We start from the raw sequence: 27,939 nt of genomic DNA, 5'->3' as shown, positions 1-27,939 counted from the left end.
AATCAGGGCTAAAATACCCGCCCCCCCCTCCGACCCCCCCGGCCCCAAAACTCCAATATTTAAAAATAGATCCCTTATTTCCAATCATCCTCTTAAATTTCAGCCTTTGGCTCCTAACTTGGAAAGAACTTTACTATTTATAAAACTTCTTTTCCAGTTATGCACACACATGTACTTTGACTAATTTATCTCAGGATTCTTGATGGCCTGCCCCTCATCCCCGACTCCAGAGAGAGTCTCTGACCTTTGCAGTTACTGTATATTAGCCTTTGGAAACCCATCTTGACAATCTTATCTTTACTTATTATTAGTCTGAAATGAGCTAACAGTGGCAGATGTCATCACCAGAAGACACTGTGTCTGAGCTTCTTCATCTCTTCTAAGTCAGATAGCAAATCTGCACATAAGTGTACCAACTACCATGTCCTCTCCTCACTAACATCTATTTTTGTTGAGAAATAAAGTGACTCAATGTTGTTATTGCTTGTTTTTTTTTTATATAGGCCCTTCCTGTCATAGGAGAGGTAAGGTGAGAGTTAAGGTAAAAAGCTGTCTATGGTTAAAAAAAAAAAAAAAAAAAAAAATGTTTCCATACCGGAAGCATTCCAGTTAACGTGGACAAGGCTATCCTGCTGAAACTTCTCCTATGGAAGCTCTAACAGGCCTTCTGCAGCTTCATAATTATTTTCTCTTTCTTTTAAACATATTTTTATTGATTTCAGACAGGAAAGGAGAGGGTTAGAGAGACAGGAACATCAGTAATGAGAGTGAATCATTGATTGGTTGCCTCCTGCATGCCCCACGCTGGGGATCAAGCTCACAACCCGGGTATGTGCCCTTACAGGGAATTGAACCGTGACGTTCTAGTTCATAGGTCATGCTTTACTCAGTGTCCCTGGCCAGGCTTCACTTGACGTGTAAATAACACTCTTTTTGCCTTATCCCACACATTTCCTGAATCCAAATATCACCATCAATGATGCAGCGACTGATCTGAATTTAGGAGAAGAACCAACATTTCATTTCCAAATGATGGGGATTAACAAAGACATTGTTTTCCCCAACAAAGATTTGCACTGAACGGTTCATTCTATCCACTATGTTGATGCTCCAAGTTTCTGCTAGAAAACATTTATCTCTAAATAACAATTTCAGCCTATTTACAGAAATAATCGGAAACAGAAAGAGTTTAATCGCTCTTATGTGTAAACAAAACTCTGGTAATCAGCCCATGAATTTGAGGACTAGTAGGACAAAATGCTAAAAGAAACCCTAAGCCCAAAAACAAAACAAAAACATGGTTGGGCCAAAACTGGTTCGGCTCAGTGAATGGAGCATCCGTCTACGGACTGGAGGGTCCCAGGTTCAATTCTGGTCAAGGGCTCGTTCCTTGGTTGCAAGCACTTCCCCGGTGGGGGGTGTGCAAGAGGCAGCTGATCGATGATTCTCTCTTATCGGTGTTTCTGGCTCTCATCCCTCTCCCTTCCTCTCTGTAAAAAAAATAAAAAAAAAATAAATTTAAAAAAAACATGGTTGGCTCAAGTCACTAGTTCAATTTTGAAAATAGAGAGGGACTTTTATAAAATAGAAGCTGCACATAAAATCAAGGTCCCAGGAGACAGTGGGACAGAAAAAACATCAGGATGATGTTAGCTGTGCCCTCAGCCCTTCACATGATATATCCTCTGGGTCTGAGCAAAGTGGTAGCCTTCAACACCAGCCCCAGAGCCCTGTCTTCAGAGAGCCCATGGGCTTGGCCATCAGCCATCAGGCTAAGCGCACACAGCAGGCAGCTATCCTGAGAACACACCTTTCATCTGAAGTGGGTAGCAACACCTACCCACATTAGGAAGTTTGGAGAGTTTTAAATAAAATGTAAAGCTGTCAAACAATGATCATAGAGCTGGCACAATGCAATTCTTCAATAAATTATCATTATTTTCTTATCCTTGCTGTAGCAAAATAACATGTGCTCACAATGTGTTTAGTTCAGATAATGTCCTTATTCTAAGTACTCTCCCCTGCACCTCACTATGGAGTTTAGCCTCAGGTTGCCTCGCCTTCCCTGTTTATATGGAAATCAGACATTATTCTGTCCTGCTTTTTAAGAGAGCAACTGAAGCTAAGTTTTTTACTCACATCATCTTGCGGGGCCAACGCAGAAGATAAACTAGCATTTAATAAGATATGCTAATCCAGTGTCCCTCAAGGACAGTATTTCCCTTCACAGAAAATTCTGGAAACTAGTAGGCACATATTTAGTTGTGCTAATATCTGAGGAATTCTATTGGTATTTAAGGTAGGGCAATAGAAGCTAGACAGTCCAGAATTCCTAAAAAAAAATAAAATAAAATAAAATAACCCACATTCCTTTGAATGTTCAGATATTTCTCCAGACATTCATATGAGTCATAAAAACATATGTTATACCTGCTCACAAACATCTGAGCCAAGACCCAGGAAGACAGAATACATATGAACACACTGCTTTAAAAACTCAGAGATCCAGAACAGAAATTACTTTCCAACTGGAAAGGGAATATTTCATTATTTTAACAACTAATATATCGTTATTGGAACAAACCATCCATCAGCCCTGCAAACTGTACCTGTGTACTTTCTTTTTTAAATTGAGACTACAATGAATCACAAGATCCACTGAACATTTTATAAGAAGCACGTTAATGGAATTGTCGAAAAAGAATGATCATCCTTGTAGGAGTCAGAAGGGATGTGTGAAAGCTATTATACTGCATTGGAAGTTTTAAACAATCTTTTAATCAGAAAGATCATCAAATAGCACTAATGATAACAGATGGGGTAATACACCCAATATTAGAAAAAGTGTTCTTACCAGGCTTTTAGGGACAAAGAGGGGAAGGGGAATCTAACCAAAATAATGCATTGCCCTCCATTGAAGAGTGATACTATTTTACAAATAACCAATAAGATGGTGAAAGATGGCAAAATTCAGCTGTGTGATAATTAGCAGTTAGGTGGACATGTATTCTGCAAATAATGAGGCTTTTTACTTATGTAACAGTTTTAAGGAGAAAAATGATTTTTTTAAAAATTACAGACAGTGTATACAAAGAGTTGCCAATGTTTGATTTGTTATTTATACAAAAGGTAAAGTTGCAACTATAATTGGTTAGAATATAGTATAAAAGGTAAAATGAGGGGCAATGGTGGGGGCGATAAGGGCACATGTGTTATGCCTTAATAAAGAAAAAAAAAAGGTAAAGTGAGGCATGTTAAAAATGTTTATTTGAGGAAAAAGTGGTCAGAATTCAATGGAGCAGATAAAAAGGAGCTCCAAGAAGTTGCACAAAATGAGAGATGTTTACAGGCAGAAGGGAGCAGGGACACGTTATATTGAGGGGGGCGGAGGGACATACACCCTGGGTTGGTTACTGCAAGGCTGCTTTCCTCCAAGGCAGCGGGTTCCCATCAGTGTGCCACCGAGTGCTGGTGTGCCGCACGGACATTTAACACCCACAGTACCTGACTGCTTAGTCTGGGGCACTGACCTCTTTTCCCTTAGATCGCTGGTTCTCAACCCTTCTAATGCCTCGAACCAAAGGTAAAGGGTCGCCTAAGACCAGCGGAAAACACAGAAATTTACATTATGATTCATAACACCAGCAAAATGACAGTTATGAAGTAGCAACGAAAATAATTTTATGGTTGGGGGGTCACCACAACATGAGGAACTGTATTAAAGGGCCGTGGCATTAGAAAGGTTGAGAACTACTGCCTTAGATTGTCAAATATAAAAATGACAACAGCCAGCACAATTGCCATCCATTGTGAATGAATCAAAATTATACCCCCTTTTTTTTTGTCAGAATATATTTTTTGGTCAGAATAGAATTTTAGTAATTAGACTTTGAGCCATGAGGTGACAAAGGCTGACAATCGCTGCTTGTGGTGGGATCTGTCAAACAGATTTCTTACTGGTGTTTAGCTGGAGTCTCCTCATTGGTTGGTTTAGGATTCCATTGTTGGGAAAACCTAAAATGGTAACTCCTGTTTTGGTGACATGTGACTCTATTTTGATCCCATGTCTTTTTTTTTTTTAACAATAGATTTATAGTTTTTAAGAAATAGCACCAAATATTTTAAGAATTCATGATGTTATTTCTTGACAATTGATTACTTAGAATTGTATTGAGAGACTCAGCAAATCAATAGTTGCTACTAGCTCAATTTATAACGTGAGATTAACCCCTTAAATGATAGATTATTTTATAAAATGCTCATGATAGGAAGAAGAGTTTGTATATCTTATGCTACAAAAGTAAATAAATTGACCTTTCAAAGGAAATCATTTGAGTGTTTTGGTTTAATATTTGATACTATTGTTGAATACTATTATTGATTTTTATTTTACCAGATGAAAAATTAAGCAATAAAACTAAAATATTATGAAATTACATTAACCCTTTTAAAATAGATTTAAAAGCTTAAATGAAATCCTTCTTAGGCCAGAAGGAAATGAGATTAAAGAAAAAAAAAACACCTAATAAGAGTTAATAGACAATTTTACATAATTTTAAAGTAAGCTTGCCCCCCAGAATTTCCAGAGCTTCTGTTTTTATAGTAATGAGAAAATGGTTGGCTTAAACTATTGATTTGAAAATATACTACTCCCAATTGAAAGCTGTTAAAAAGACTTGATAATGACATTTAAAGATTTATATGATCTTTACAATGGCATTTTCTGGGATTTATTCATTTTAAAAATGAAATGGAACGTGTTAGCCAGCATTTCAGAAAGACTTAACTGAGCTAAAAATTGACTTTGAGAATAAAGCATAATTTAACTAGGGCAACTACAAAAGAATTGGATCTATTAAGGCTTTTATACTTCTTGGGAAAGATCTCAATGACTTATTTATAGCATTTCCAATTACATCTGTGGTTGAAAATGGCTTCACTGAAAAGTGAAGATGTTGCAAAATATCCAAGTAGCATTGCATTAGAACAGAAGAGATCGGAGGTTCTGTGTTTGTACAGATTTACAACAAAATCTTATTAAATTACCAGATAGACATGAAATGCTCAGGCTTAGTGCTAAGATTTTTTTTAAAATATATTTCATTACATTTTTACAGAGAGGAAGGGAGAGGGATAAAGAGTTAGAAACATTGATGAAAGAGAAACATCAGCTGCCTCCTGCACACCTCCTACTGGGGATGTGCCCGCAACCAATGTACATGCCCCTGACCAGAATCAAATCTGGGACCCTTCAGTTCGCAGGCCAACGCTCTACCCATAGAGCCAAACTGGTCAGGGCACTAAGACTGTTTTTAAGATATTTCATATAATTGCCAGTCTTAAAATATTTTGACTCATAATGACAAGCAACCTCAGCGATGAAAATTCTATTTTGAAATTCTTTGTCCTCGTGTTGTCTGCTGTTTCCCACTCTCCCTCCGGTCCTGTGGCCACAAGCCCAGACTCTGCTGCCCTTGGGGGCTTGTGCTTCTATTTCTCCTCTCGTCCACCCTCTCTGCCCCGTTCCTCAGCGAAGGGTACGGTGCCGGGGGCCTTTTCCCGTTTCTACTTGTCAACCCTCGAGTGCGTTTCTCTAACCAATAAGCATATTTTAAAAATAAATAACAAATACCCCCTTATCACACCTCACACTGTGACGGTATGTTATTTGGCCAAACTTGATACTTTTGTTATCCAAGTGTTCTGTGATACGTTGGGTGTGTTTTTCTGTTTCTCCGAGTTACCCTGACTCCTGGGGAACAGCCCCTTCTGACAGCCTCACTGGAAGTTTGGGTGTTTCCAATGTGGGGGACCCTGAAATCCATGTGTGTATGGGGTGGGGGGAGTTTCTCTCTCCCCCCTGTGTGACAGCACCAAGCTCTCCGCAGATCTCTAGCTTCTAAGCAGCAGCTGTTGGACTTCTAAACTTCCTGGTTTGTTGTGATTACAACTCCACTCAGGTTTTGCTGGGGAAGGTCCACCCTTCAGGGCCCTTCTCTACTCTGTGGGGTCGCGGTGCCTGGGTCTCTAATTGCCCTGGTGATAATCTAATGTCTTTTTTTAAAAAATATATTTTATTGATTTTTGTACAGAGAGGAAGGGAGAGAGATAGAGAGTTAGAAACATCGATGAGAGAGAGTCAACGATCAGCTGCCTCTTGCACACCTCCTACTGGGGATATGCCCGCAACCAAGTACATGCCCTTGACCAGAATCGAACCCGGGACCTTTCAGTCCCCAAGCCGACGCTCTATCCATTGAGCCAAAGCGGTTTCGGCGATGATCTAATGTCTTAAAGCCAATGCTTGTTTCCTCTGCCCAGCCTTTCTAGATGTGTTCAGTGTGCGTGTCAGACACTCATTAATGTCTCTGTTAATCTCCAGAAGCCCAAGTCCTGCTGTGTGAGCTGGAGCAGTTCAGAAGGACTCCTCCCTTCTCTCCCGTAGCTGACACCACTGCCCACCAGGACCCGGACCAGTGCTTCCTGCACAGCCCCTCCCCTCAGCCTGCTTCCCTCGCTGCACCAAAGCCGCATGTTGACCCTGGTTCTCTGGACTGGGGTTCAAGCAATTGAGCCTCGCTGGCGATGGCTTGTTCCCCTTTAGGGCCTAATTCAAGATCCCATCTTGGCCTTTGATACGAAGACTTAGTAATAAATGATGCTGTTAACATCTCTCTGGAGGCCTGAAGGCTATCAAAGATTCTACTCGCCCTGGTTCACAGAGCTATCACAACTTCAAAGACTATGATTTCTCTGTAATTTAACATCGCATTATCAGCTCTTTTTACATTGGTTTCCTATGGGGTAAATGAGACACAAAGACATCCTATTTCCTGGTGGTTCAAGGGCTAGTTAGTAGGAGGTAGTACTGCAATCTATTTATGTTAATACGTAGGCTGTTTTCCACAATACCCACTATATTTTTTAACTGAAATGCAATATGTGAGGTGGCACTGAAAGACCTTCCAGTGATGGGGAGCATCCCTGCATAGGGTCCTAGTGGTTCTCAAACTTCAGCCTCTGTCCCTGTGATCCCGCTGCTCTGATCTTATTAACACTCCATCTCATAGAAGTGGGGTGGTAAATCCCGCTCACCTCACTCATCTCTCAGCACTACCTCCCAAGATTTTCTGATTTCCTCCGGAGTGCCCACACTTCCCTCAGCGACTTTGGCCATATAATCCACAGAGGGCAATCTGAACCTGCCTTTTGAGTGCAGGTCAGTGTACTCTGCAAACACATCTGCCTCACTTTGAGGATCAGATAACCTTAGCCTGACATTTTTCTTTTAAAAAAAAAAAAAAAAAAAAACCACAACACACACACACACACACATACACACACAAAAACAACAACAACAACAAAAAAAACCAGAATCTCTAAGTAAGTGGCATCCATAAAGACCAAACACCCATGTCTGGGCTTCCAATGCAGTTATGCCAGCATTCACATCTGCCAGAGGAGCGATCTAGCTGTGCATTCTCACCCCGAGGGTTGGTGTTGGCTGGCTCAGGGGTGCGCCATTCACAGGAAAAACCTCCAGATCCTTTCTGCATGCGCAGGAGTTTCCGTCCCATGAGGGTGTCTACTAATACATGTGTGTCCATCTGAAAAAGCCCTCTTTGGTTCCCTCCGATGCTGTTTTCTGGAGGGGAAATAGGGCAAGCCCAGCACTAGTCATGCCAATCGACACTTGTATTTTTCAAAGTTTTCTCTCTTTGCTTTCTTTGCTCTGTCACCTACTTACGAGTGATAATTGGTGGGTCAGTAAATAAGACTGCTAAAAACAAATGATCAAATATATAGCTGAACTCCTTACATTAACCGTTCAAACACTAGGAACTGCCATGAACCCCACCCTCCCCCTCTCTGCCAGCATTGCCATTGGGTTCAGGAAAAAATACTATTTTATGCTGTGAACAAGCAGACTTTGTGACTCAGCATGGTCCCCTGAGGCACATAGAAAAGGTTTTAATGGGCGATTGGCATCTTTATGTTTTTTTGAGAATTTTTCATTTTCACTTTTATCAAACTGTCAATTTATGAGGATGGAGGTGGTTACAAGCAGAGAAGTTACAGTATGTGCAAAAACCCTTGAAGTTAAAAAAAATCTGGCTTATTTATGGGTATCCCAAGACAATTTTAACATTTTCTTGAGAGAAGAATACACTTCTAAAAAAGGAATGAGGATTTATACCAACAGAGGGAAAAGGCAGTTATATGTGAAGGGGAAAAAAGTGGCACATTTCTTTATATTTAAATGTGATATCATTTAGTGCAAGAGATTTCTGTCCGTTTGTTCCAGATGTTTCCTTAATTCCTGCTAATAGTCCCTTTCACCATGACTAAAGAAGACTTGCTTCTTTCTCATTATTTCTGAGGATCAGGTTGAGCATTTCTCTTGAGAAACAACTAATGTCTTTAGGACCCATTCTCGTGTCATGGAAAATAAAAAAAACATGTTTCAAAATAGGATTTCCTTCACCTAATCTCTTTCTTAGATTAATTTATCTCTTGCTCTCAGACTCTAGCATTTCAGTCTCATGTAGATATTCCCTGGTGCAAAAGCAGAAAATAGTCTGTTGAACTCCCCAATTATAGGAAAAATGATTATCCAGGCGTAAAGGTTTTGTTTGGAAAATTCTTGAATTTCTGACAGCAAACATTGCATGTTTACTACACAATACATTGAGGTTTATGAAATAGCTTGTGAGTTGATTCTTGCCCCAGTAGAATTAAAGAACTGCAAAGAAACTCAGAGCAACAAAAAAATAATCATCTGTCCTGCATGTGAAAAATTACACATTTTTAAATAATTTATAAACTTAAAATTTATAAACTTTCAAACACCATAGTTTTGTTTCTAGGTGCACATTTGTGAGCAAGCATTCATGAAATTTTTTGACAACCGTAATATTCCCACTGCTGAAAATTGATGGTAGAAATAAACTGTTTCAATCTATTTTTTATTAGCTTTGCAATACACAAAGGAAAAAAGGGCAATGACATAAACATAAGTGAAAATTCTGTGATCTCTTGATTTGGGATCTCAAAACGAGGATTGTTTTTGTGCTTCATGTAAAATAGTGACTACTATGAAACTGAGAGACTAAAACACAAACTAGGTGTTTTTGTTTGTTTCATTAAAACTAAAGCATTTTCTCCCTAAAACATGGGGGTCCCAGAGAGCATGAAAGCAAGTTTACAAGATGTGTTAGCACACTTATGTGGAAGTGTAGGACTGTCTCTACTTGTACATGGGCTCGAGTCATATCACATCTGGGATTGTGTTCATCAAAGTATAAAACAATGCTTTGCTCTGGTGGAAAGATGTGGAATAAATGCTAGTCAAAACTTCATTTTGTTCTTGATGGTTTGAGTAGTTTTCTAAGAAACACAAATTCCTTTTATTAATACGGCCACAGCAAGGACTGCATCTTCCAAAATGAAAATGTTGCTTCTTGGGCCACCATGGTGGTTCCAACTGGCAGCAAGGCCTCCGAGGCCTCAGACACCGCCTCGGGCTCAGCGTCCTGCAGGAACAGCCCGCTGCTCCTAAGAGCACCCCCAGGACAGGAATTGGAATAACATCCCACGGAGCTTTTTCATTCCAATGTCTATTTGCAGGAACCTCTCCATTACCACCAGTCCCTGCCCTTATCCCATCAGCTGGTAGCACGCAGCAAGCAGCAGCATTCCCCTTTGAATTCGATATACCTGGGGTGGAGCCTGGATGTTTGCATGGCAAACAAGATTCGCAGATGATGAGACACACCCAAGTTTCAGAGCATCAGGACTCAAGTACATCCCCAGGAATATTCTAGGCAATCCTGTGCCCTACCTATCAGTCTGTCTTCAACAACCAGTCAATAAATCCAGCATCCTGAGATGACTTCTCAATGAGGTGAGGAGCCAGGCCATGTCAGAACTATGTGCCATAGAAACATAACTGATACTTTAAACAATAAAGAAGTTAAATAAATAAATACAATCTACAAAATAAATACATTGAATTAAATTTTTAAAAAAAACCAGGCTGGACCATAGGTTCCTGTAAAAGTTACTCCAAGCTTGTACACTCTACCTCAGGAAAGTCTAACAGCAGTAGAACATTCTGATAAAAAAAAATTCAGGTTTTGGAGTTGGCATAGCTGAAGAATATAATTCAGTGTTCTTTAGAATATTCACAGGGTTGTGCTACCATCACCACTAATTTCAGAACATTTTCATCAGCCCCAAAAGAACTCCATACCCATGAACAGCCACTGTATTTCTCTCCTTCAGCTCCCTCTCTCTCTAGATTTCCCCATTTGGAATATCCTATATAATAAAAGGGTAATATGCAGATAGACTGAATGGTAGAACCAACCAACCAATCAAAGCTTAATATTCTAATGACATGCTAAGGCTGCTCAACACTCACTATGACATGCACTGACCACCAGGGGGCAGACTGTCAACTGGTTGACCAGTTGCTGTGATGTGCACTGACCACCAGGGGGAAGATACTCTGACTGGTAAGTTAGCTTGCTGCTGGGGTCCAGCCCATTGGGACTGAGATGGGCTGGACACGCCCTAGAGGCCTCCCTGGCCAGATTGTGCAATGGTGGGGTCCCTAAGCCTGGCTTATGCCATCTTGCAATCCAGGATCCCTCGGGGGATGTTTCAGCCCCGAACTCACAGGCCACTCCCCTTGGGAGGGCACCATATGCAGGGCTCTCCCAACTGGGACTGATTTGGTACAAGCCCATGGCAGGCATAGTGAGGCCGGGATGAGATTGAGTGGGAGGTAGGAGCTGCAGGCAGCATTGGATTTTGGGTTTCAGCCCAATCTCTGTAGGCCACCCAGAAGGACCCTACCTATGCACAAATTTGTGCACTGGGCCTCTAGTTTTATATAAATGGAATCATGCAGTATATGGCCCTTTGTGACTACTTCCTTTCATTTAGTTTGTTTCCAAGGTTCGTACACTTACCAGTATTTACTCCTTGTTATCACCAACTGATATCACATGGTTAAATATGCCACATGTTGTTTATCCATTCATCAGCTGATGGATATTGGTGTTGTTTCCAACTTTGGGCTCTGTATTATGAGTATTGCCAGTATAAGGATTGAGTATAAGTTTTTGTGTGGATGTACATTTTCCTTAAGTTCTCTTACGTGTACGTGTAAGAGTGCAATTGTAGATCATATAGTTTAACAGAACTACCAGACGATTTCCAAAGCAGTTGTCCCATTTTACATTCCCACCAGCAGTGTATGAGAGTTCTTACTTCTTCACATCCCCATTGTCTGATTTTTTTATTTATTTTTTATTTAAAGCTATTCTAATGAAGAGGCAGTGGTATCTCCTTGTGGTTTTGATTTGCATTTCCCTAGTGATGTTGAGCATCTTTTCACATACTGTTGGCTACCTGTATGTCTTCTTTGGATGAATGTTAAGATCCTATGCCCAATTTTTAATTGAGTAATTTGCCTTTTTATTAGTGAGTTGTAAGAGTTCTTTATATATTCTGGATACAAGTCTTTTATCAGATATATAATTTGCAAATATTTTCCCTCTGTGGGTTGTCTTTTCACTTTCTTGATAGTGCTTTTGGAAACAAAACACTTGTCATTTTGATAAAGCCCAACTTCTTTCTTTCTTTCCTTGGTTTCTTATGTTTTGGCTACTCCAAGATCTTGAAGATTTACTTCTATGTCCTATAGAATTGTGGTGAAAAGTAACTGAGATAATTCATGTAAATCCTGGGCATGTAAATAAGAGCAGAAAGTATGGTCATCATTATTATTTGAAAAATTCGGGGTTCTGTCTTCCCCAGTGTCTTTTTCCTGGATTTTCTTTGTGATCGGACTGCCTACCTGGCTTTGATTCAGACTCTTCTTGATGCTCTGCCTCAGGAAACTACAAAACTTTCAGCTTGAAGCACGTGAGTGGACCCTTGCTGAATCCAGGCTTTGGACTGTCCAGGAGGGGGCATCAGATAACCAGAAGAGAAGCCCCTGGAAAATGAACTTCAGCCAAAGATCCAGGATTCACAGAACACCCGCTGTGTGACATCCTGTCTGAATTATCTCGTCATTGGGATAACTGTGGGCACAAGTATTATCATCCTCATATTACAAATGAGCCAACTGAGTTCAGGGAAGTATAGTAACTTTTTCAATGTTTCTCAGTTGAGTCATTGAGGAACTGAGGTTTCACTGACTCTGAGTCCTGTGGTCTTTCCTTTATGGAAAGTCTCGGTCTTTCCTTTATGGCAGCAAGTCTCAGTCTTTCAGGGCAACAAGAAATCTCACAGCAGCTCCAGAGCTTTCTTCTTTCTCGAACAGCTCTGCCCAGTATTAAAATATTAACAAGAGTGAGCTAAGAGCATGTGTACTGGACTTGGGGGACATTGACTAACCTGGAAATCAAGTGCATTGGCCACAAGGATTTGCAATAGAAATAAGGATGCAACATGCAAACAAGCAGCAGACCCTGGAAGCGGGTGTGAAGTAATAATGCCTCGATCAAGTCAACCTCTTCTCTCCTGGACCGGGTTATGATATTTATTGGTAGTAAACCCTGGCTTCACTTTTAAGAAACTTGAACCTGACCAATTTCTCTAAGTCACTATGCTTGCAATTGGAACATCCAGCCAGGGCACAGTTAGCAGTGCTCTCTCAGACCGCTGTCCAGGATCACCTGCAGCAGAACCCCTGGTGTGCTTTTTACCATGCAGATTGTAGGGCTGCCCCCACACTTCCTGGCTCCAGGCCTGGGCCTGCCCTGCTGCATGTCTAAGCAAGAAACGGCAAGTAACAGTTTTTCCTCATCACTGGATCCCGCATTGTGCCTTTAGGACATATCACCCACTCCCTGAAGGCCTCTCTCTCTTTCTCATTATAAGTCCTAATCATTATTTTTAAAAAGTTTATAAAGCCAGTAAAATTTATATTGTTGCTCTAGCTGGTTAGGCTCAGTGGATAGAGCATCGGCCTGTGGACTTAAAGATCCTGGGTTCAACTCCAGTCAAGGGCACATGTTGTTTCTATCATCATTGATGTTTCTATCTCTCTCTCTCCCAGTCCCTTCCTCTCTAAAATCAATAAAAAAATTTTTTTAAAAAAGATATATATTATTTATCACATAGTGATAATAATGACAACTAACATTCCATAGCAATTATCATGGGCCAGGTATTATTCTAAGCTCTTTACCAACATATTAACACATTGAAGACTCACAACAATCTCATGTTGTTGAGACTGTTGACTTCAAACCCATTACACAGATGAAGAAACAGAGGCCCAAGGTCAAGGTCACGTAGCTTGAAATTGATACTAGCCAAAATCTGAATCCACAGGCAACTGGATTTCATAAACTCTTGAACATTATAATTCTCCCCTTCAAAACATGTTTTAAAGCAAGAGGTTGAAAAACAAAAACAAAAACAAGCCTGTATGTCTACCAATAGGGACCTTGGTAAGGAAATTATGTTTTTTTCCCAAACAATGAAACACAGCAGTAAGAAGGTATGAAGAAGTTATCACTAAGCTGAAAGGCAAGAAGCAGAATGTGTATAATAGCATGCTGCCTTTATGTCTTAAAACATCTCTGTTTTCAAATTGATTTTTGTTAGGTCTTTTATGTATTGGAAGTTTAACCTTTGGCCTTACAATTTTTTGCAGTTTGTCATTTGATTTTTTTCATGCTCATGGCATAATTTGCCATGCAACAGTTATTTTTACTTATGTACTTGAATTAACCTTTCACTTCATGGCTTTCAGGGTTTGAACCATCTAAATAGAAAGACCTTCCCCACTTCAAGGAGACAAAAGAATCCTCCCAGTGTTTTCTTCGGGTGCTTTAGAGTTTCTTTTTTAAATATGGGATTTTTCAACGTACTGTAAGTTTATTATGATATGCGGGTGATGTACAAATGAGCTCACCAGTCTCAGAATACCTACTATTAAATTGCCCTTTGCCCTCCTGCTAAGAGATGCCCTCTTTATCACAAAGTGAATTCTCCTGTATATTTGGGTTATAGCTGGACTTGCTGTGTCCCTTTGGGGACCATGGTTTTTTGATTTACGAGGCAGCCAGAGGCCTTTGCCTTTGTACTGAAATATTACTTCAGTCCTGGAGTTAAATTTATGGCCTGTTCAATGTACCATGTTATTGCCAGCATCCCTCATTATCCCAGGGACATTCCGGGAGTAGAAGCAGTGGTTTTACAGTGGTGGCTTTAGAAGCCAGCAGTTCGAGAGGAGCCTGTCCCTGTTGATCAAGAGAGTGGGCCCTCACTTGAGAATATCTTTAAAGTCATATCATTCTGTCCACTCAACTCCACTGGTCCCCTTTGGAAAACCACAGCCAGGAAAATTGCTTAAATTCTCATTGACTGCACCCAGAAGAGAAAGTGCACTACCTCCGGCCATGCACCTCCCCCTTGACATTGTGTGAAAGCAAAAAATCTAAATCAAACGTTCCAACTTGCCAGACACCCAACCGGGCCTGTTGTCTGCTTTGGCTCCTAAGACCTGCCCATACCCCCCTGAAACCACCACAAAACAGCAGCTTGACTGGGGAGTAGGGTGAGAGGGCCGCACTATTCATACCACAAAGCTCTCACGTGGGCCCCTCTGATGCAAACTCCCCTGAGCCCCCTAGGAAGGCCTGTTGGAATGGGATGCACTTTCTGACAGCTTTTGCACTATTCATGGATTCAAAGGTTCAATATTGAGATGTCAATTCTCATGAAGTTGACTTATAGATTAAATGCAATTTGACTGGCTTCAAATCTAAGGGTTCCCACAACCATCTCCTCAGGTTCAGTAATTCATTAAAACTACTCACAGAATTCAGGGAAGCATTATAATTATTACTAGAGGCCCGATGTATGAAATTCATGCACTGGGGGGGGGAGTGGTCCCTCAGCCCACCCTGCCCCCTCTCACAGTCCAGGAGCTCTCAAGGGATGTCCTACAGATGGCTTAGGCCTGCTCCCTGAGGGCCCAAGCCGTCAGTAGGTCTCCCTCTGCAGGAGGCAATATGGCTGATCAGGGGAAGGTGCTGCCCCCATCACCCCGCTGCTGCTGCCACTGCCGGCCACCACAGCTGCCAAGGTGTTTTCATCAACCCGGACTCCAGTCCCTTCACCAGGAAAAAATGACAACTTTTTAAAGGCATTTTCAAGATGTCTCTTTCATAGGATATGACATTTCTTTTCATTGATTTTTAGAGAGCATAGAAGAGAGAGGGAAAGACAGAAACATCAGTGTGAGAGGGGCACTTTGGTTGGTTGCCTCCTGCATGAGCCCTGACCTGGGCCTCGGCTAGGGAGTAGCCTGCAACCTAAGTACATGCCCTTGATCAGAATAAAACTTGGACCCTGCCACTGAGCCAAACCGGCTAGGGCAGAATATGACATTTCTTAGACCCTCCAGCAGCAGACCTTTGTTTTTTTCCTTCAGGAATGAGGTGGAAAAACCCTAAATCACTTCCTTGGATTCTTATTACCCAAGTTACCAAGAACACTGCGAGTAGCATACGAGGAGCTTAGCCAATGAGCGGTCAGAAAAGGTGTTTCCTCTCCTCCCTCTCCCTCTGGTCCACTCTCTCTCAACCTACTGAGGTTTCATTACAGAAAGACAAGATTGACTGAATCATTGGCCATGTGCTTGAACTCAGTCTCCAGTTCTCCTCCCCTTCCTAGAGGTTGGCTGGCTCAAAGTCCCAAACCTTTAATCACATGGTTGATCTGCTGACCAGCTGGCACCCTAAGTCAACTCACCTCATTAACATAAACTCGGGTGCTTATAAATAGTAAAGACACTCCAATTACTCAGGAAAGACAATAGATTTAGAGTTTACCTTCCAGAAACTAGAATAGAGGCCACATTCTTTATTATACAATTAAAGATTCACAATTACCCAAACCCTAACAAAACCAAAAGTCCTTCAACTGTTGAGCAGTTGGAACAATTGGATATGTCCATACAATGGAATATTAGCAAGAAAAAAGATGAGTTATTGATATGCAACAATATAGATGAATTTCAAAAAATATGACAATTTCTTTGCATAGGTATTATAAATGCAATAATGAATTATATAGCATCATCTTATGATTTGTAATAGCAGAGGAATCAATCCTTTTCATAAAGCCATAATAATTTCATTAAGTCCAGGATTTTGCAACCTCGGTGCTGACATTTTGGCCAGACAGTTCCTTATTGTGGGGGCTGAAGGATGCTTAGCTGCATTCTTGGCCTCTACTGTTAAGATGCGAGTAGCAACCTTTCCCGTCTTGGCAATCAAAAATGCCCAGATATCCCTAAATGATCCATGAGGGTTTAATTCACCCCACATTGAAAAATACTAATTTAATCAAACCCAATTTTACATTTTTATAATTTTAAATGTTTTGTGGAGATAAGGATAACTTACTTGGCCCATTAAATAGTATAGGAAATGTGTGGCTTCCCAGGGGGACTTCCCATAGGAAAACATATCCCTGCTTTGTTGAATAAAAACTTTAAATGTGATTCTTCCCTGGAGCCAATTGGCGCAGGTGAGCCACCTGACAGCTCAGTGGATGGAGTCGATGGGAAAGTCACCAATGTGTTGTATAAATGAGAAACTTTAATGTTACTTCTCACACTACGGCAAAGACATCTAGTGGTTTTATACCAAACTGTCAAAACTGCCTAATTTGTCCAAGTATTCACTTTGTTCAACCATATTATCTACAATATTTTCTATATTTGCAAATCTAATTACATACCTAACAAGGTCTTAGCATTTTCTTCTTGTTTACTGATAACACATATATGCCTTTGTCTCTTATTTTGTAGCCTCACAATGATTGCTAATTTTTCCCACCAGCTCCCTTAATTTGTTAGTGGGAATGTAAAATGCTACAACCACTATGGAAAGTAATGTGACAGCTTCTATTAAAATTAAATATATACTTATCATCTAAGCAAGCATTTGAGTTTTCTAAAAGAGCTAGCAAATTTGCCCATTGGATTTTTTTTTTCCTCTCTAGAAATTATTTGATTCTTTTATTTTAAATTAGTCTATTTATTCCACCAAAATAGGAGCCCCATTAAATTTGAGATTTTATAACCCCATTTATTATAAGTTAGGAGATAATCAGAGACATAAAACATGTCTATCAACAAACTCATTTATAAAACATTTCATGGTTATGCAATAAATTATCTTTGTCCAACTCCTGAGCAAGCTAGGGTACGATGGAGGAATTCAGGGCTGGATTTCTTCCTATCATATGCGTGTATTTGGTTTTGTTTGTTTTTAGCACAAAGCCCTTTTCCATATCCTCACCTGCTTCATTGTGGCATTTCATTGTTTTAAAGAAACGACTAAAACATTCAGCTGCTCAGCATCCTTCAGGTTGCACAGGGGGCCCTGAAGCGCCTCGTAAGTTGGAACCATCTTCCCCATTCGATCTGCAGCCCATACCACACATACACTCGTTGACGATAAGTTTATATGCTCAGTTAATTTCCCAAAGTTGAGGGACACGATAAAGTGAATGCCAGCCACACACACAGTATTACAGTCATAAACGGACCATTTGTAAAAGGCTAGTTACTTTTCTTTTACAAGAAGAGAAAAGGGCTTTTTTACTATTAAAACAGAGAATTTCATCCATGAACCAAAAGTAAAGAACAAAACTCACCAGTGCGTTGCAGCAGCGCTGGGAGGAGGGAGGTCAGACACGGGATTGCAGGGAGCTGCTTTCTTTCCAGCAGGCACGAAACATTTTTTCTTTAAAAACTTTTTGAGCGTGTAGTACTGTGTAAATCAGACAAACAGCACAGAACATTCTGCCTGTGGCAGAAGAAACACCATCCGAGTGTAGGCTGCAACGTGACTGCCTTCAAAACCCCACAGGTGAAACCAATGCCGGCCTAAGCTTGTGTCTGAAATGCCAGGAGATAACAAGAGTCCTTAAGCCGGGCAAACAAAAAAGACAAATGGCGGTTTGGTGGAGGATCAGAGGTTCAGAAAGCAAAAATCAGCTTCTCAACATTGCTTCACTAGTGGATTTATACAGCAGCTGTGCACTAATCAAAAGCAGAACCAGATTTGCCCAAGACCCAGAAAAAGAACCGGGAGGTGGTGGATAACAGCGAGGATAACAGCTCTGATAGCTGGATATCAGCTCCAATGGCGCCTCATCCCTGGAGGCCATCAGCGCAGGGGAGCCACCTGGGCAGCCCAGTGAGTGGTGTCCATGGGAAACTCAGCAACAAGAGCATTTAGGAAAGGTGGTCCCTTGCGAAGAAGACTGAAAGGGAATTTTCAAGCTTTGAAAGGACTGGCTCACAAAATAACGATTTGAAAGGAAAAGATCCCACACGTATCCATGATGCCAAGTTCATAGCCTGGGCATGAGAGTAAGACAGCCATGTTTTCATTTAATCATTTATCTCACATCTCCCGAGGGGGGGGGGAACACCTGTTTGTCTTATCTCAGGTTGCACAGTCCTTCTCTTCCATCACCACTACCGATGCCTCAGCTATGAGATGCTCACTTAACAAAGACAAGTTAAAATATTTGGTTTGGCAGCCTCTGGCTAAAGCAGACTCAGGCATCCTGCTTACATTCTCCCTACAAGGCAAGCCACAAAGCCGTCAGGTGTTTGCTCATAAAGACACAGATGTCCATAATTAGTCTTCAGTCCCTGCTTGATCTTGCTTTGTTTTCACTGTTTTTTGTTTTTGATCCACACCCAAGGATATTTTTCCATTGATTTTTGGTGTGTGGAACAGAGAAACATCATGAGAAACACGTCAATTGGTTGGCTTCCTTACAAGCCCAGACCAGGGCCCGGGTTGGGGAAAAACCTGCAACTGAGGTAGGTGCCCTTGATTGTAATCGAATCTCGGGACCCTTTGATCTGCAGGCCGACGCTCTACCCAGTGAGCCAAACCAGCTAGGGCTTGATTTTGCTTTTGTGACTGAGAGCAGAGATCAGTGGTTCTCAACTAGTGCCAATCTTGTCCCAGACACTTGGCCATGTCTGAAAACATCACAACCAGGGGTAGGGGTGAGGGTGAGGGGTGCTACTGGCATTATCTAGTAAATAGAGCTTGGGATGCTTTCCCATCCATAAACTAAAGAGAAATGTATCTACACTCAAAAAAGTTGTGATTAGTAAGTGCTATAGAACTGTTGGCTATGGGAATCTTTCTTGGAAACACAAGAATCTGTTCCTCCAGTTTTTTATGTATGCATATGAATATCACTTTATCTCTTTTCCTTTTAAAGTCTACATCTAAATTTTTTCTGCCATGTTTCTACTTCTAGGCATGGGGGCTCAAAGCTTTCTATCAGCCATTTCTTTGCATCAAGGTATCGATATATAGTTGTGCAAAAGAGTTAACACAGCAGGTGACTGCTGTTCTTTGAAAGGTTGCTTACAAGGTTGGCCCCTTGATTTCAGAAGTATTTCTACAATTCCTCAAAATTATAAAAGTACCTCACTATGCTTAAACTTGTTTGTACAAAGTATATACATATATAGTATAATAGTTTATGCAGAATGCATGCTTACCTTCTGAGAGTGGGGAATTTTGGTATATGCCAGGCAAAAGGTGCCTACATAAACTGCTCCCTAAAAAATCATAGGTAGTCTTGTCCCAACCAGGTGGATCAGATGATTGGAGTATTGTCCTGTACACCAAAAGGCAGTGGGTTTGATTCCTGGTTAGGGCACATACAGGAGGCAACTGATTGATGTTTCTCACATCAATGTTTCTCTCCCCCTTCCTCTCTAAAACAATACAAAACAAAAAAACCCTCAGGTGAAGATTAAAATAAAATGTTAGTCATAGGCAGTCCTTTTTTTTTCCCCCCCCTTTATTAAGGTACTACATATTACCCTTATTCCCCCATTGCCCCCCGTCCCCCACTCATGCCTTCACCTCCCTGGTCTCTGTGTCCATTGGTTAGGCCAATGGTCAGCAAACTGCGGCTAGCGAGCCACATGCTGCTCTTTGGCCCCTTGAGTGTAGCTCTTACACAAAATACCATGGCCTGGGAAAGTCTATTTTTAAGAAGTGGTGATAGAAGAAGTTTAAAAATTTTGGCTCTCAAAAGAAATTTCAATCGTTGTACTGTTGATATTTGGCTCTGTTACTAATGAGTTTGCTGACTACTGGGTTAGGCTTATATGCATGCATACAAGTCATTTGGTTGATCTCCACCCCCTTACCCTCTCCTGCCTTCCCTCTGACGTTTGATGATATGATCCATGCTTCTCTGTCTCTGGATCTGTTTTTGTTCATCCATTCATGTTGTTCATTATATTCCATAAATGAGTGAGATCATGTGATATTTCTCTTCTTCTGACTGGCTTTTCACTTAGCATAATACTCTCCAGTTCCATCCGTAGGGTTGCAACTGGTAAGAATTCCTTTTTTACTGCAGCATAGTATTCCATTGTGTAGATCTGCTGATGGGCACTTAGGCTGTTTCTAAATCCTAGCTATGGTTAATTGTGCTGCTATGAACATAGGGGTGCATATATCCTTTCTGATTGGTATTTCTAGTTTCTTGGAATATATTCCTAGAAATGGGATCACTGGGTCAAATGGAAGTTCCAATTTTAGTTTTTTGAGGAAACTCCATACTGTTTTCCACAGTGGCTGCATCAATCTGCATTCCCACCAGCAGTACATGAGGGTTCCTTTTTCTCCACATCCTCTCCAGCACTTGTCATTTGTTTATTTGTTGATGATAGCCATTCTGACAGGTGTGAGATGGTACATCATTGTTCTTTTGATTTGCGTCTCTGGGATGATCAGTGACTTTGAGCATGTTTTCATGTCTCTTGGTCTTTCTTATGTGCTCTTTTAAAAAGTATCCATTTAGGTCCATTGCCCATTTTTTTTTTATTGGATTATCTTCCTTTTGTTAAGTTGTATGAGTTCACTGTAAATGTTGGAGATTAAACCCTTATTGGTAATAACATTGTTCTCCCATGCAGTGGGCTTTCTTGTTTTGTTGTTGATTTCTTTTGCTGTACAAAGTTCTTTATTTTGATGTAGTCCCATTTGTTTTTCTCTTTAGTTTCCATTGCCCTAAGGAGCTTTATTGGTGAAGATACTGCTTCAGCATATGTCTGATATTATACTGCCTGTGGATTCCTCTAATATTTTTATGGCTTCCCATCTTATGTTTAAGTCCTTTCTCTACTTTTCTATTTTTTGTGTATGGTGTAAGTTGGTGGTCTAGTTTTGTTTTGTTTTTTTCATGTACGTGTTCATAGGCAGTCTTGAATGAGCTTCCTGATTGGTAACATTTCACATGTCACAATTCATTGCTGGACGGGGAATTAACTGTATATCCTTCAAGACTCTAGAAGAATCTTGGAAGGTCAGGCTTGGTTTTTCTGACTTTGCCCCACCAACCCTTTCCCTTTGCTCTTTGTTCTACATCCTTTTGCTGTAACAGATATTAGCTGTATGACTCTAAGTTGAGTCCTATGAGCCTCCTTAGTAAAGCCATAGGGGATGGTCTTAGGGACTTATTCTACTCCATGATACGTAAAAGGTCGTTTGCCAATTTAAAATATCACATTTCACATACATTTCAATATACTGTGCCCTGGTTGATGACATGAGTTGGTTCTAATTTTCAATCTATTAATTTTTTACTTGTGAAACGCTAGGTTCACAGTTGCTGCAATTTTTCCCAGATCAAACACAGTACCCACCATTACATATGGGCAACGTTTGGCACACATTTTAAAAGATGACTGGACAATATTATATTTCTCTCTCCCTCCTGCATTTCCTAGTTACTTCTCTTTTTATCTCATTTCTAAGGTCCTTAGCAAGTATCTTTCCCACTTTATTTCCCCTCACTGAGTTCATTATTCGGATACTTAGGGCAAAATCCAATTCTAACATCTACCAATCAGCCATTAATTTTTCATATTCTTTTTATTCCAAAAAACTGAACTTTCCATTGGAATGGTAGGCAAAAATATAAAATCTTGTGTCCCTAATACACTGCTTTTTCCGTTTAGAGTTAACATTCCCTAATTATAATAGTTTCCTCCTATGACTGTTTTCAAACCATGTTCTTTAGGTTTTAATATCAGGAATGTTATCCTCAAGCTATTAATAGTTGATTATGACAAAAGATTCTATGGATAACTAAGTTTGGGAAGTTAGGCAAAGTTAAACAGGTTTACTTATTACAGAACTTTGGAAAACATTTGATATAACTGCTTGAATTGTGAACATTTTAGGATTTTGGCTAGCATGTAAATCTTAGTAAGTTATATAAAAGTACAAAATTATTTTCCCAAGGACATCATAGAGGGACAAATATTTTACAGTATGTATTTTGAGAAATATTGTGCCTGTCCCTGGTAAGGTACCAGTATTCACATATGACGTCTGGGAAGTCGTGGATACAGATGCAGGGAGGCTGCAAATATTATGAACAACCAGATATAGCTACATTGCTGAGTAATGAAACAACTATTTTTTGAATTGAAATGTCTAAAACATTAGGCAAACTATAAATTAAAAATGAGAAAAAGTAAAAATTGTTAATAGATTATTTTAGATCTTTGGGAAAATTACTTTATAATTCTGAATGGCAGGGAAGTATTAAGTTTCTTTAACAAAGTGGTAGTTAGTTATTTGCCCATAAAAGGAAAATTAAATTCAGTTAGTTATGTCAATCACTCAATAGCTTATTTATAATAGCAACCTGTATCTTGTATTGTTTGATTTCAAAATGAAAAGGAAAAACAAATACACAGAGATACTAAAAACAAGGCCATCGAGCAAGCATTTTTTTAAGTAATAAAAATGCATTAAATATCAAATAAATTCAACAAAAAAGTTTGTTAATACTTTATTAGTATTTTCTAATGGACAGAATAAAACACAAACCAAATAAAATTTTTACTTTTCTTTTTTAGTTCCATAAAAATAACTGACATTCTGATTGTTGTTTTTTCTTTGTTAAAGAAGGAAAGTATTGATAGAATAGTTAGGCACACAGTTGACACTTACTGTACAATGATATGCACAAGTTATTTTTTAACAATTATAATCCTAAGATGTGCTCTTTATATTTTTCCCTTGTAATACAGGAGCCATGCTCCTATAAGCAAAATTTACTATTAATAAAAGAATTTTACAAGAGTGACAAAGAGACTTTTAAAACAAGTCTTTAAATAAAAGGATGCAGCAACAACGGAATGTAAGTTGTTGGGTTAAGAAGACATTAGTTTAAACTAGATCTCAAAACATTAAAAATTCATTTATTTTACAATTATTCAAATACACATGCATTAAATGAAAATATTGCACAAAATTAAAATTTTAAGATTGTGAAATTTATATTGTCTTAGTATTTTAAAAATCGGTACACTTTCTGGTAGCACTTAACTGTTTGATTTTTTCCCCCCAAACACCAGTAACACAACTTAAAATGAGCAAACTGAAATAGAAAAAAAAATTTTAATGTTTAAAAAAAATTAAGGCTAACCAAGTGCATCCATTGGTCAATGGCACAATTGTTTTCAGCAACTATTCAGTACACCCATATTATAGGAAATGCAAATCTAACTGCTATATTTAAATCATACAATCAAAATTTTTAGGTGAATAAACTATTGAAAGTTAATAATGATGGTTCTAAAGAGTCCGTTACCTGAAAAATCAGAAAACCCAAAGAATGATTAATTTTTATGGTTTTTGCCTACAGGCACCACTGACTTAATAAACATTCAAAAATCAAATATCAGAAGACATAAAGCCTCTTCATGTATATGTATATATGCAATAAATGCATTAAATGTAATAACTTCATTTAACATAGTACACTGTACTTATGGGTTAAATATTTTACACACAGCTTGACCAAGTCATTTAAAGAATATCTCTAATTTTGGGGTGACCACGGCTCTCTCTAATGTAAAACATAGCTGTGCCTGGAGAAGATGCACAACTGTTTACATAGACTACCATTTGACATTCCTGCTTTTGAAATATAAACTCTCTTAACAAAAATTATTTTAAAAAAACCATTTACTTAAACATTTTTTTTGGTATAATGCAGTTATCTTGCAGGGCTCTGTTATGGAAAATTTGCAGTCTTACATGACATCTCTTTCCCTGGTTGATGGCCAGCACTCTTCCCATTATCTAGAAATGTTTTTTTCACATGTACACAGTAGACTCTTACATGAATTCTTTTGTTTACCCTTAGATTTATTTATGTCAAAAATATCCTTGAACTGGGCAGGGGTATATTTGAAAATCATTGCACTTGTGGCCATGCTGATGCTTTTGACAGACATGTTTCAAATGGCCTTATTTTTAAAGCCTGGGGCATGAGGAGGGACCAGGGTAGGGAGATACACTGAGAAGAAAGATTATTTCTTCCACCAGAGTTAATAAGGATCTTTTCTCTTTTGTTAAGTTGCAATGAAAGGGATTTCATTTATGTAATTCTGAAGATATGCAACACACGATGAATAGTTGCATACAAGTATGCACACTAGCATCATTAATATAAATACGATTATTATTATAAAGCTTTAAAGGAAGGCTTTACTCTATTAGGCTTCACTCTTTAAGTAGGACCTCAGTGAAAACAAGACGATAATATCTCGTTCCATTCTCAAAGCTCCCAAATAACTGGGATACCAATACTCTGTCCCTCTATCTTAAGCACCCAGGTGTTCTTTTAATACCAGGATCTTGGCTCAGTGGCCTGATAAGTAGCTTCACTATTTTAAGGTTTTAGTGTTAAATATTTTTAAAACAAAAAATGCTAACACACTCAAACCCTCAGTCAGTGGAAGTGTTTAAACTATGCAGAAATCCTGCATACAAAGGAAAGACTTCCAAGATGGACACAAGAAGGCAAAAACTAAGGGGAATGCAAAACAGGAAAAGGTATTTTGTTGTTGGTATAAAATTACTGAGGGGTTTTGCCAACTTGCTTTACTTAGTAGAATTTTACATTATGCAAAATATAAATAAAAGCATATTTTAAAAAATATTATAGTTCTGTTTTTCATTATTTTCATATATGTACACTATAATAGAATTAGGGATTTGTATGTTTACATATGCTTAATAAACTCATTTAATCCTTTTATTTGCTATTTTTAAAATCACCTAAGGTATGTCTAGATCACACAATTTAAAATTATCAAATGGTAACTTTCAATAGAGTGCTGTTTCCTTTCACATTTTCATTATTTTTAGAAGGACAGAAGTTTTTGGCTGCCTTTCAAAAAATTATACCCTTATTTTATTCTTAAAGATAAAGAAAACTGCAATAATTTTGAAACTAAATTGAGAGCCACCAGATGCTTCTTTTTTTGCACACAGATACCAAAGGAGAACGTGTACTGAGAACTGTAAGATTAGAGGAGCGCCCTTAACAGCACGTTAGAATCAGTTAACGCCGGTTTTATCCAGTGAACAAACCCAATCATCCTGTTTCTGATTGGCTTTATTTTATGTCTCAGAGCTATGAATTTGGTTATAAGGTTAATTCATACCCTAAGGGCATTCTGTCACTTTCCCCAGACCCAAAATAGATGTTCTAAAGAACATTTATTTGGATTACCTATAATATATCAAAATTCCAAGAGACTTATAAAATCATTATGCAAAACAAATCCCTCCAAATCACACATTGCACAGTCTCCCACGTTAGACAAATTAGCTCATGTATCTGTGAACCGTTGCTTTGTGCTTTCCTTGGCTCTCATACATACACTCTGGCACTGTATCATTGCTGCAGAACGCTGATTAGTTTAAAACCAAAGAGACAGACGTCATTCTTGCTTGAGATGGGGCAGTATCCTCTCAGTGTTGCAAAAATATGCACCAAATAATTTAAGACACGGCAACTCTCTTGGTAGTGATGGATTACAGACAAGGATGAAAAAAACCAGTTTTGTAGATGTATTAATAATCTATTTGAGACATTAAGAGACTGGTGCAGGCACAACAGTATATGAATTAAGCCCCAGAAGATCTGTTCACACTTCAGTTCTGGAAAAAAGGAACACCAGCTTCACAGATTTGAGTGTCACCTTTTCTGCAAAGAAGGCGCTTGAGATGTCTGAAGTTTCTGTTTATATTTCTGCATCTGCATTGATCGTGAATGCAGTTTGTTGAAAAGTTCTCGGAATTTATACTGTGGAAATAAGGTTTCCAAAAAGCCTTCCAAGAAGACATAAACCATTCTCCTATTTAACTGGTTGTGCTGAAACATTTCAAAAACACGAAGAATACCTTTCCGTGTTGTCTCAGCCCCAATAATGTGCTTCAGTTCATCTACAAAGGGGGGAAAAGAAACACAGTTCATTACTCAAATAAAGGAAGCACTAGGCCTACTAGTAAACTATGCTCGACGTTAAACCAAGTACACAAAGAACACAACAGAGTAACTAAAAAGTACTAGGTGTTCAGTTAATGCATTTCAGCCCTGTATTGTAACAGATTTAAAATTTATACATGTGCATGAATGCCTCCAATCACTAATGCAATAGATACTGGGAGACATGACAGCATATGAGAAAGAAATAGGACCCAGCTTAGGAACCCCAATGAGAATTATAGTCCTGTCCCTTAACACATATACTATATGATACTCACCTACCCTAAGTTTGTTTCTTTATCTGTAAAATGGGGATTTTTAACAACCAATATCTTTATAACTCTAAGGATTTATAAGGCTTTATTAAATAATGTGAAAAGTGACCTTTAAACTAAAAAACAAATTCTTACTATGTGTAATGCACAATGAGATATACGCTATAAGGAAATTAATTATGTGTGAAAGCTGACATGGTCTCAAAAAAACCTATGAAACAGTAACTGTGCTATTAAAATATAAAAAATATAAAAATGCATATAGAGGGTAGAATTCTACATGAGAATATAAGGCAAGGTCTGTTCCAGGAAGTAATACCGTATTTTTCGGACCATAAGACGCACCGGACCATAAGACGCACCAGTTTTTAGAGAAGGGAAATGAAGAAAAAAAGATTCTGAAACAAATAGTGTCCTAAAATATTTTATGTGCATTAAAACCCAACATCACAGTCATAAACACATGTAATCAACCCTGTAAAGTAAACAGCAGCATTTAGAACCATTTTAGAGCCGGGCAAGCACACAGAGACCACACAGAGCCGGGCAAGTAAAAAAACTTTTTTTTTAAAGTATATGTGTAGGCTATATTTGGACCATAAGACGCAGGGACTTTTTCCCCCCACTTCTGGGGGGGGAAAAGTGCGTCTTATGGTCCGAAAAATACGGTAAATGAAGTGGACGTTGGTACCTGGGCAGGAATCTGACAGATACAACCAGATGAAGGATTCGCTTTGGTGGAGAAACATCAGTGAGTGAGCCATAAAGGCACAAAACCAGGCAGATACCAGGAGTGGGGGTGGTGCCATCGGCTGAATCTAGGGTTTCCCTTGAGAAAGTGGACAAGAGAATGGGACTGACAGTGCTGTGATGAGCGAGTTTGGAGTTTACCCACAGGCAACATGAGGCCACTAGAGATCTCGGAATATGGGGACAACACGTACAATTATTCTTAGTTATTCATAATCAGGACCTCAATAGATAGTAGTACTAGTAAATATTACTCTGGTGCTTGTGAAAGAAACACGCAACTTCAAAAGGTATGTTTCTAACTGGCTTTCATATCATTTAAAACAAGTCAGGGATTATGCACATACATTTTTCTATCCTTCACTTCCTGCAAGTCTTCACACAGTGTCATCTTCTCAGGGCCTTCCTGGTCACCCCATCTATGTCTGCAACTTAGCTGACACCTCCTTTGTCCTGCACTCTCTCTCTAGTCTCAGCACTTTCCACTATGGAACATACTGGGCTATTATTTATTGTTTTG

At 39.2% G+C, this 27,939-nt stretch overlaps 1 protein-coding gene across 10 annotated transcripts in view; it reads right to left on the bottom strand.

Annotated features, from left to right (window-relative positions):
• Positions 1-22,870: 22,870 nt before the first annotated feature.
• The window catches only part of SNX13 (sorting nexin 13), a 93,165-nt gene continuing 88,096 nt past the window's right edge, over positions 22,871-27,939 (bottom strand). For 9 of the 10 annotated variants that reach the window (XM_036429250.2, XM_036429252.2, XM_036429251.2 and 6 more), the window contains one exon: positions 22,871-26,351. In XM_036429250.2, the coding sequence (XP_036285143.1) occupies positions 26,104-26,351 (248 nt within the window). In that variant the 3' untranslated portion in view covers positions 22,871-26,103. The remainder of the gene's footprint in view (positions 26,352-27,939) is intronic. The other variant, XR_006740928.1, reaches the window with a different exon arrangement.

This window comes from Pipistrellus kuhlii, unplaced genomic scaffold (genome assembly GCF_014108245.1).
Source record: "Pipistrellus kuhlii isolate mPipKuh1 unplaced genomic scaffold, mPipKuh1.p scaffold_m20_p_10, whole genome shotgun sequence".
NCBI classification, from domain to species: Eukaryota; Metazoa; Chordata; class Mammalia; order Chiroptera; family Vespertilionidae; genus Pipistrellus; species Pipistrellus kuhlii.
Note: the sequence above shows the minus strand (reverse complement) of the source record. Positions and strands in the feature narration are given on the sequence as shown.